At 39.2% G+C, this 11,606-nt stretch overlaps 1 protein-coding gene across 1 annotated transcript; it reads left to right on the plus strand.

The window, feature by feature from the left end:
- The first annotated feature begins 4,129 nt into the window (after nucleotides 1-4,129).
- On the plus strand, nucleotides 4,130-11,054 carry LOC117536256 (polymeric immunoglobulin receptor-like). Its single transcript, XM_034201051.1, has 7 exons — nucleotides 4,130-4,194; nucleotides 4,973-5,302; nucleotides 7,246-7,581; nucleotides 7,755-7,802; nucleotides 8,094-8,192; nucleotides 10,142-10,179; nucleotides 10,616-11,054. The coding sequence occupies exons 1-7, from the start codon at nucleotides 4,152-4,154 to the stop codon at nucleotides 10,775-10,777; spliced, it is 1,056 nt and encodes a 351-aa protein (XP_034056942.1). The 5' UTR covers nucleotides 4,130-4,151; the 3' UTR covers nucleotides 10,778-11,054.
- Nucleotides 11,055-11,606: the final 552 nt, after the last annotated feature.

Consider the following 11,606-nt stretch of genomic DNA (forward strand, 5'->3'; position numbering starts at 1 on the left):
AGACTTCACACAGGAAACTACCTCTCTAACACAATAAGCAAAAAGCGTTGTTACGATGTGAGGTGCAGGTGAAAGAACGATACGTGGAGAGAGGGTTTTCTTGCAAAAAATAAACAGACGTTTTATTCTTAGCCTTCCACATTATTCCACAGAAACACAAACTGCATGCCTGGTGCTGCATTCACCAGCAAGGAACAAACACAAAAACGAATGCCCCTTCCCCTCTCTTCCCAACCACATTTATAGAAGACTGCCCGCCTTCCCACTCCAACCTGGCCAATCAGGTCATGGTTCTGAAAGCGGAGTGAAGGGTTAATTACAAAATTAAACATTGTTGTCTACCTTTAATAAAACCCTAAAGGCTTAAGTAAATTCATTATTGCATCGCCATAAATATTATACCTTCAAGAACAACAAGGTCTGCTTAAAACGGATAGTTTTTAACCTAATTGACACTCATAAAATCACACATTTCCTGACCAATCGCGTCCAAGACTCCGCCTACTCATACGGCACATATAAGGAGTACTTTGGAGGCGTGCTCCCCCTTTGAGCACTGGGACAAGATGGCCTCCAGGTCTGAACAAAGGAAATGGTGATTACTTGGTGCTTGTGTGTTTTTACAAACTGACGAATTTAGACGCATTTTATTAGTTTGTCTATGTAAACTGTTTTTTATAACTTTAACTGAAATAAAGACAACTCAGAAAAAAACATGTACTACCTTTCTTAAAACAAATAGTTAAGACCAACATGTTAGTGAGGGAGTGCACTTCCTCACAAGCGTTCACGGAGAAACCTGCTAGAGGCTCCCAAAATAAATCTTTCTCAGGAAGTCTCTGCAAATGCTTGTGTTGACTTCAGGGTTGATTAATCAGTCAATATGCCCTCTTAGATTTAGAACTCCAGGGTTCATTCACTTGCTTTTTCTGGAGATTTCAACATGCGGTGGTGGCGAAGTGGGGCAGTGGTGGCGAAGTCCATAGGGACTTGGCTTGGCAACTGGAAGGTCACCAGTTCAAGTCCCGGAAAGACCCAGTGCTACCAAAGTGTCCCTGAGCAAGGCACTACATTGCTCCCCGGGCGCCGTACATAATGGCAGCCCACTGCTCCTAACACTAGGATGGGTCAAATGCAGAGAAACCGTTTTGTTACATGGTACCTGTACTGTGTAATGACAATAAGTTGAATCTATCTATCTATGTAACCATCTTATTGGTTGTCATGGAGAAAGGGGGGGTTTCAAATTAATTCAGCAAATTGAATTGCATTGACTTAAAAAATGTGATCAACTAATGTAAATATGACATATGTTTATTTTACGACAGAAAATTCAAATGTAACAGCTTCTAGTTTGACTTAATGTATGAACAGTTCAACTCTCTGTTCTACTTAATATATTCATATACTTCACAGTGTACACACATTGACTGTTTATGGGTATTTAATATTATTAATCTTAAATTAAAGTTTTCTTCTTAATGGACTAACAGCTCTTCTCCTGCCTCGGTAAATTAAGCTAGCTCCAGGACTGTTTCCCTTAGCCGTTAAAAAAACGTTATTTTCGGTTTGAATTTAAATGTTAGTACATTACATTTAGAAGTATGAGAACAAAATGTGATGATACTATGGGTGAAATGTTAAAGTTATATTGTGTTTTAAAAATCGACAAACTAAAACATTTTTTAATACGTTTTACAGTGCAGTTTCCGGTGTTAGAAAGTGACGAAGAACGAGCTGCTGCTGCGTTTCATATTGTTGATCTTAGAATGAGCAGAAAGTGATGAATAATATAAGAGCACAGTTTAATTTAGTTTTAACAGTTACATAAAAGTGACACTTTTCAATGGAGAAGGTACAAAGAACATCAGGAGGGCCGTTTTCTTCTTAATATGCTAACCTCACTTCACCTGCCTCAGTAAGTTAAAGGGGACCTATCATGCAAAATGCACTTTTGTACGTCTTTTATACATGAATATGTGTCCCCGGTGTGTCAGGGAAATCACCAAGTGTCAGAAACACAACCCTCTCTCTTTTCCTCCATACCCAAATCTCTAAAAACGGGGCTGCAACGGATCTGATACAGACTGATACAGATTTGAAAATTCTCTGACGTCAGGAACGAGGAGCTCCGCCTATATGGCCAACTCTCCACCTATCAGGGGAATGTGAGGTTGGGCCATTGCCGCTCGAAAGCGCTGGAGACGCTGTAGTACATATGCCAGGCCTGAAAGTGGCGCTGCAGTCTGCCACAAAAGCAGCGAAGAAGACTTCCCGCGCATGGTTGCCCTTCTGTTTATTCTCCGCTGTGGCTCTTTTTCTCCCTCCCCGAGGCAAGCGTTTGCTCCTGCTGCTGTTATTCATTGCAATCCCTCCCACGCTGTAATTCTCTCCGGCGGTAGTCCACCAGCAGATGACAAACACCCACCTTTCCGCCTCTTCCAAGGGACGAGGGGACCGTGCGGCAGAGTTTCAGTTAGATTTGTTGTTGCCGGTCAACATGTTCATTAAAGTTGAAATCTTCCGGACAAAATTAGAAAAGTGCCGGTCAAAGGTCTTCTTTGTTATTTATTGAGCTTTAAAACAAATGAATAATGACTCTATATAATCATATAAGAATAAAACACGGAGGATGGAGATCTCTTTTCCTCCCCCTCTTCTGACAGCCCAGCAGCTGATCTCAGAGCAAGCTCCCCTCTCCTGCAGGGGGGCGTGGTCAGCTACGTCACAGAATCAGCCCCCTGCAAAAACAGGGCTGGAAAGAGCAAATAGAGCAAAATGAGGCATGGCTAAAATGCAGGATCTGTTTGGTATTTTGAAAATATATATATATTTATCTACTTTATATAGGTATGGCCCTACAATATATTGTTCAAATATAGCATGATAGGTCACCTTCAAGCTAGCTCCAGACTGATTCTGTTAGCTGTGTTCTGTTAAAAAATAAATAAATAAAATTAACATTAGGGCAGAGGTGGGAAGTAACTAAGTACATTAACTCAAGTACTGTAAACAATTTTGAGACACTTTGAGATATTTCCATTTTCTAATACTTTTTACTCCACTACAATTTAGAGGTAAATGGTGTACTTTTACTCCACTACATCTATTTATTCTCTTGGTTTAGTTTGCACATTTTGATAGTTAATGTGAAATATAATCAACACTTAAATCAGACTTTAGTTCCACCTGGAGTCAATTCACAAGCTACCCTGCAGCATGCGGAATAACTAAAACTAGCTGCACCTTTACCAGCTTTGATAACACTTTAATGATCAATCATTATAATCAAAACATATATTATTCTGGAATCGGTGAATATGTAATCATTATATTCGTGGTACTTTAAGTATTGAGGCTATTGATGTTACTTTTACTTTAGTAACCTTTAGAATACAGGACTTTTACTTGTAACAGAGTATTCCTACACTGTTACTTCTACTTTGACTTAAGTACAAGACCTGAGTACTTCTTCCTTCTTTCGGGGGAACAATGTGATGAAACTACGGATATAGTTTTGAGTAATATTTGTTTTTCTACTGTTGTCTCAACAACATATACATGAGCAAGTGAGCGTTGTAGTGAAATGATGGAAATTAAAAGTTTACTAATTTTGCCAATATCTGCCTGAATTAAGCTTCCATGTTAACCTTATTTGTACATAACTAACTGGTTCTTTACTTGAGTATTTAAATGCAATGCTTCTAGATTTGATATTTGTTTACTTAACTATAGATATCTGACACTCAGTTAGGCTACTTGTAACGTTTGAAATATGAAACATGATGATATGATGCAGAATGTACTGCTTATATAAAATTGGCTCCACCTTGACACACTACAACATTAAAATGCTCCTACACGTATGTGTTAGACATAAAAACAGAATTATTTATACTATATTAAAACAACACGATGAAAGGAGCTATTATGCATAATTATTACTTTTACTGATACTAAAAGTACATTTTGCTGATATTTACAATTCATTACTTTCAATGGAGTATTTTTAGACCATAGTGTTCCTGCGTTGGGGAGGAGAGGAGAGCTGTGTTGTGTTTGGAGGAGGGACTTCATCATTTAAAGAAGTAACAAGTTCCTGGTTGGCCAGTAAAGAAAGACAGTCAGCGGTAAACCATCAGAGTCTCAGCATGGAAGTCTCTCACACTTTGATCTGCTTCTTCTTCCTCTTCTGTGAGTACTTTATTTTCATCTCAGTAATTTTCTTTTCTGTTATTCTTGAGTTAATGCAAGGCTCCAGCAGTACGAGTTATTCACATATTCCAAAATTAGGCTTTTTAATACCATCCAACCAATGAAGTATGCTTCACTTCCTCAAACTAACTGTACATCATCATCATACTCAGTTATTATCTGCTCACTGAATTAGTAACATGTAGTCATTAAGAAATAATGAATATGATTGTTTTCATAATCATTTAATCTGCAAATAATTTTCTTGATTCATTTATTAATCTTTTGATTTGTATTCTGCCGCTAATGTTATTTTACACTTTTTATCATATTTGTATCTTATTGTATCTTTTAAACATTTATAACTCGCGTACGGCTTGACACTGCTGCTGGAACTAAAATGATTTCCCAATTTGGGATAAATAAAGTTTATATCTATCTATCTAAGTGTTTTGTCCAAAAATGTCATAAATTTAAAAAAAGGTGTTGTTGACATAAAACACTTTTTAGGTGATGTACTTTAAGGATTTGCGTTAATGTAACGCTTAAAGTAAGAGATGGAGACTTCATGTAGTCTTTGTGTCTAAAGGATAAATGTCTCAGACCGAACGGTCACATTAACCTGCAGTGCTGATGGTGATCTTCAGTCAGGCTGTGGTTTAACTCTGAGGATCTGTGTTCATGTGAAACAGGAAGTGTTGTCATCAGACTGCAGCATCTTACAGGAAGTACTGACCACTACTAATGATGGCTCATCTTTTGTTCATCTTTTGTTCAGCTCTGCAGGATGGAAGCACCGGTCTCGTCAGTGCCCGACTCCCTGTCTATTCAGGAATTGAAGGAGACGATGTCAGATTTAAATGCTCCTTTCCTTCTTATAGAAGCAGGAAGTTCTTCTGTAAGGAACCATGTCGACAAAAAGACATTCTCATTGAAACAACTGATGCCCCAGCTCAGAGAGGCAGATACAGCAGTGATGATAAAGATGGAGGTTTTTTTGTCACCATCTCTCAGCTGACCAAGTCTGACTCAGGACGCTACAGGTGTGCTGCGGTTACATCTTTGACAGAGGCTTTATACGAGGATATTGAGATCATCGTTGTTGATGGTGAGTTTCTACTAAAACCTGAATCTTCTTCCTTGTCTTAATAATAGTTTTACCTTTTCCTCATCTAAATCCAACATGTCTTCTGAAAGTAACTCAAACCGAAACTGACACACGTACACATACAAGTGTATTTCAATATTATTGTTTAGAACATTATTGATGAATAATTTAATACCGGGGTCACGAGCATATTGATCTGTTGTCTCTGTTCTTATCTGAATGAAGTAGATCATATGGCCGCTCTGTGTTCTGCTAACAAGTAAGACAATTAGTAATAGATTGAGATCAATAGAAAATAACAACTGAAATGGTGGTTTGTGGCTGCGGTCGGGATTTAAAGGAATACTTTACCCCCAAATTACCATTTTCAGATCATCTTGAATTTGATAACTCAAGATGACTCCACGGTGAACAAGGAATCCCAAAATGGAGAAAAGTCTTAATGAATGTTAAATTAATTGGGGCCTCGTTTTACAACAGCAGAAATATATTAAAACATCCGTTAACTAACTCGAACACAACTAATGCTGTTTAGTCCAAATGTCATTTACTATATGCTCACTACTTCCCTAAAACATGCATTCTGCTTAAACCTCACCGTTTAAAACACTTCTGCAGAAAGAGACGAGCTCCTCTTTTCTCAAGAACAGTTAATGCAGAAGTGTTTAGATTAGTAATGTTTTAGGGAAGTTATGAGCAAATGAATTCAAGGTAACTCAGGGTATGTAATAATATAACAATGATCATTTCAAGGGATAAAGAAATTATTTCAAAAATAAATGTCAGTATTTGCTAGTGGAGCCTCGCAGCCCGGCGACACTGTAGGTGCGCCGCGGGGGGGGGGGAGAATCGCAAATGGACGCCCCTTCCCGCTTCCATTTGCGATGTCTCGCTGTCTCGCAGCAAGCAGGAAACCACACCAGTCAGCCGGCTCCTCGCAGCAGCGAGCCAGTGGGCGAGCTGACCAATCAGAGCAGGGGGGGGGGCAGGAGCTCCAACAAGGCGTGTAGGACAGAGAGTGAATACCATATAGTCTATGGTGAATACACATACTATACACAGAGATGCTGTATGAGAAACCAATCTGAGTTTGGAAAATTGCACATTTCATTTCAAACCTTTAATTATCCAGGTGTATCCCATTGAGATCTTTGATCTCTTTTTCAAGGGAGACCTGCTCAAGTAGTTCCACATGAAACATAAAAACATAAACAGAACAACAAAAAGGACATCATACAGCATCATTTACATAACTATCCACATGAGCAGGTACCAACAGCTTCCGATTGAGTAGCATCCAACCGAGCTTTAAAAACATTTAGTGGCACCAGATTGCTCAGTTTCGATTTAATTTGCAGACTATTCCAAGACAGAGGAGCTGCGCATCTAAAAGCTGTCTTCCCTAAGACAGTCCTAGCAGTTGGCACATTTAATAAAACCACAGCATGCGATCTCAGGCAGTAGCCACTTACAATTCACCGTGAGATCAGGGAGCAGATATAAGATGGAAGTTTCCCTAACATGGCTTTGTATATAAAAATGTACCAGTGACTGAGCCTCCATACAGTTAGTGAAAGCAAACCAGCCCTTGCATACAGGGTACAGTGATGCGTTAATGCTTTACAGTTTGTAACAAATCTCAGTGCGCTGTGATACGCAGCATCTAACTTGACCAGGCAATGGGCAGGTGCATTCATATACATCAAATCACCATAGTCCAGCACAGGTAAAAAGGTCACAGTGACTAGCCTTTTCCTGGCTTCAACAATGGAATTATGATCAGTAGAAATGGCCATGTCATGGGACCTTTAAGTTAAAAAGCCTTCATCAAAGAGTCACACCTTAACCCTCAGTGACTGGATCAAGTTTTTAAAACACACACATGGTGAAACTAAGATTTGTAATCTACACATAGTAACTTTTGATTGTTGTTTTTTCAACAGCAATGCTGGATGGTGGTCCTTCTGCAGAAAAAACAATCGATGCTAGAACTGGAGGAAATATTACAGTTCGATGCAATATTATTCACTATAGAGCCGACAAGTACTTCTGCAAGGAAGAATGTAAAAAAGGAGACAATCTTGTTGAAACGATTAGTAAATCAGATCAGGAAAATGGCAGATACAGGATCAGATATACTCAAATAATTCCAACAGGATATTTTCTGTATGTGAGCATCGACCAGCTGACCCAGTCTGACTCAGGATGGTACAGGTGTGGTCTGGGCAGACCTGACTCTAAAGATCTATACGAGAGGTTTAGGCTCATCGTCACTGATGGTGAGTTTCTGCTTGATAATGAAAATGTTTGTTCATGTCTCTGAAGACAGTTTTCACTGACAGCTGCTGATGCTTTAAACTCTCAATTCAGTTCAGCTGACACACACAGACACTCAGGAGGATCTCATTTCTCTCATCAGGACTTCTTTGTATCTGCTTGTTTTTGTTCACAGCTCTGACCACTTCTCCTAAAACTACAGAGCAGCCTGAAACAACTAAAGGTACATCCACACACTGTGTTTACTAGATAACGTTTAAACAACTTGTGAGACATGAAAGAGCATGAGAATGTCCAAAAGTTTACAAAAGTAGATTTTAAAATGCTGAACCTCCAAATCAGGTTCCCAGTGTTGAAAAGATTTACTCTATTTCGACAGTATAAGGCAAATACTGTTGACCTGTTGTCTTCACCTAAAGATAACATGTCCCCCCCTTGAAAAACAAAATGGATTATGGGTACTCTGAGTGTTAGATTTGTCATGGTTTACATTTAACTCTTCAAACACCCACAGGTGTGATCCTGTATGTGTTTCTGACTCTGGTCGTCCTGGTCATCGTGTCATCACTGTCTGTGCTGGTATTCTGCAGGAAGAGGATTTGTAAAGACAAAGGTGAGGAACCAGGTAACACACACACTCACACACACACACACACACACACACACACACACACACACACACACACACACACACACACACACACACACACACACACACACACACAAACACACACACACACACACACACACACACACACACACACACACACACACACACACACACACACACACACACACACACACACACACACACACACACACACACACACACACACACACACACACACACACACACACACACACCCAAACAGACACACACTCTAAACATTTCTCACTGAAAAGTTGTAGTTTTCTCTTGACCTATATTAACTTTAAAAGCAGACGCACAATTCTAAAATAGCTTAGAAAATAGCAACACCAGACTGGGTGTACGGATATTAATTTACAGCATTTAAATTAACCCAACTGCTGCTCAGTCTAAAGGTGTTGTTATCAGCGGTTCTTGTAGAGCGATAATCCTTCAGTTGTTGCTAGGAAACAGGTGCTAGATTTATGCTTTGTCAGTTGCAACATCACGAACATAGAACATATAGTAGTACTATCTACTGTATGCAACTAAACAATAATACCATATGAAAAAAACCACACATTTAAATCTATATCACACCTGACTGCAAATCAGCCTATCTACAAAAACCTATGCCATTTATAAAAATAAGCTTTTTACAAACACACACAAATAGAGAGAGCTGAGAGGATAGCTTCCTCTATTTTGGAGACTCAGTGAAGTCAGATCTGAGGCTTTTTTTAAGTTAATATGCATTTTAGAAACATGTACAGCCATAGCTCATTGTAACCTTATTTTATATACTTATTCAATTTGTTTTAATAGTTTACATTTGGCAGGATGGTTAATGATTAAATATACTGTATATGCTGTTGTTTACTGTGACGGCTGTCAACTCTCCAGTCCTGGTAATTCTGTTTTGCTGTATATGTATGTAAATGAGCTGTGTGGTTGCCCCAACGTCATTGGCTGCCATCTCCTGGTCCGCCTCCGAGGACACTGATTGGAGCACGCCGGGCTCGACGCACTCCAATCCCTGTGCAGCCCCAGCGCACACCTTCCGGAGATGACTACAAAAGGCGCATTCACACCGCAGTACTTTTCCCACAAAGGTTCCTGAGAATTTAGTTCATGAGAACTCTTTAGTTCTCATGAACCCACTAGGGATGAGGAAGGTAACACACACCAGATGGTTTTGGTAATAATTATAAAAGGGTTTAATGAATAACAACAAAAAGGTGCACAACAAAATGAGAACAAAAGTATCCTAAGCCAAACAAAGGAGCCAAAAGGGCGCAGGTATACTGCTAAATAACAGAAGGAGGACTCTAAAGGTGAGCCTAATCACACACCTGTAATCACTATCAATCACCACTAATAGAAGGAGGCTGCGGGGAAATGCAGCTAACAAAGGGAAAACTACACACACTACTCCAAACACATATATCAACACGCTACTCTAAGCACATATATCAACACTAAACACGGATCACACAAGTTCTAATAAGTCTAACGTGTCCACGACACAGGAGCAAAATGAGTGAGGCGTCTGATCGCAGCAGAGCCTCCCGAGTGATAGGTGTCCCCAGGCTTTGTAGTCATCTCCGGAAGGTGTGCGCTGGGGCTGCACGGGGATTGGAGTGCGTCAAGCCCGGCGTGCTCCAATCAGTGTTCTCGGAGGCGGACCAGGAGATGGCAGCCAATGACGTTGGGGCAACTACACAGCTCATTTACATACATATACAGCAAAACAGAATTACCAGGACCGTAGAGGCGACAGACGTCATATTTACAAACTCAAAACACATCTATTTATCTTGTTTTACTCTGATTTTAACGGTTGGTCTAAATATTGTTTCAAATGGGGAATGTGTGATGTCATGTTTGAAAATCTGTTCTGATTCTTTTTCTCAAAGTACTGTTGTGTTTTTCAGAACCTCATGTGGAAACACTATGTGCTTCTGCACCAGAGGTGAGTTTGAGAAAATAGACTAACAGACCTCTAGACCAACAAAGTGTACAAGGGTCTATGTGAGATCTCCTGGGGAAATCTCTTCAATTTACACTTACGCCAAATAAACACAACCAAGTTGACCCAATGATTACTACAACGATGTCTCTGCAGCTAGTTTACAAAATACACCCAAAAAGTTATACAATTTTAACTTTGGGATCACGAAACATCAGCTCGATACGGCTACATTTTTTTCATATTTACTGAAATACCAGATTTGGCTTTGATTCATCTCGGACAGATTCTGCAGTAATATACGTGTAAATGAAAAAAATACCTAAACAAACACAACTCTTTTTCAGTTTTGTATTAAGTTACTTCACAACCAAGTCCAGTTCCTTGTTTTGTTCTGTTGTTAAAGACACATTTAATCAAGCAATGCTTTTCCCTCCAGGCTGAAGACGACCCGAGTCAACACACCTACTCTGAGATAACATTTGTCAGCGTCGGCTCGTCCCACAGCGGGTTTTCTGAGTGTGTTATCTACTCTGTTCCTCGGGTGGAAGCTAGCTCTGATGAGCCCCCTCTGTACTCTACTGTTAACAACCCCCAATAACTCTCACAGTCTGGCAGAAGAAGCTGGTGTGGATTAAGCAGCCGTGTAAATATTCTGAAACAGAGAGATGTTTGTGGGAATATGTACAATTATCTAACCATTTACTTATTTCAAACCTGCTTTGAATGACCTGCTCATGTGATGATAAGTCCAGCTCTGCTCTAGTTCACAAACGTGCCTCTTCAACAGTTTGCTTCAGGTCAAAGCTGGTTGCACTTATTGTACGTCCCTTTGGATAAAAGCCTCAGCTAAACGATATTTAATGTAAAAAGCTCTTTTATGGCTTCAATTTATTTATAAAGTTCATTTATTACACTTGATATGGTTTTAAAGTTATCTCTGTAAGATATACTGTTCTAGTCAAGTTAGCAGATTAGCATAAGATATGTTGCTCCGAATTAGCTTTGACTATTAAATTGACTATTTTGGTTAAAGACTTCATAAATGTTTAATTATAACGGAATGTAAATAAATAGATATGAAACTAGATGTGGTCAGTACGGGATACAAGATGCCACTCCTCATACTGTTGCATAATGTGTCAGACTTCTAACCTGTTTGTATTGTTGATATATATATATATATATATTTGCACCTTTTTTTATAGTTTTATTTTTGATATTGCATTTCATATTAGCACTTGTCCTGCTCTGTACTGCATCTGCTTCACAACACAATTTCTACATATACAAATAAAAGTTATCTTAAATTATTTCTGAAATGTGTTTGACAATAATTTAATAATTTAAAAGCTATATGAAGTGAAACCATACGTGATACACATGCAGGTGTTAGAGGAGAGTCAAGCTGTGAGTGTTTTATTTTAAGC

This window comes from Gymnodraco acuticeps, unplaced genomic scaffold (genome assembly GCF_902827175.1).
Source record: "Gymnodraco acuticeps unplaced genomic scaffold, fGymAcu1.1, whole genome shotgun sequence".
Taxonomy (NCBI): domain Eukaryota; kingdom Metazoa; phylum Chordata; class Actinopteri; order Perciformes; family Bathydraconidae; genus Gymnodraco; species Gymnodraco acuticeps.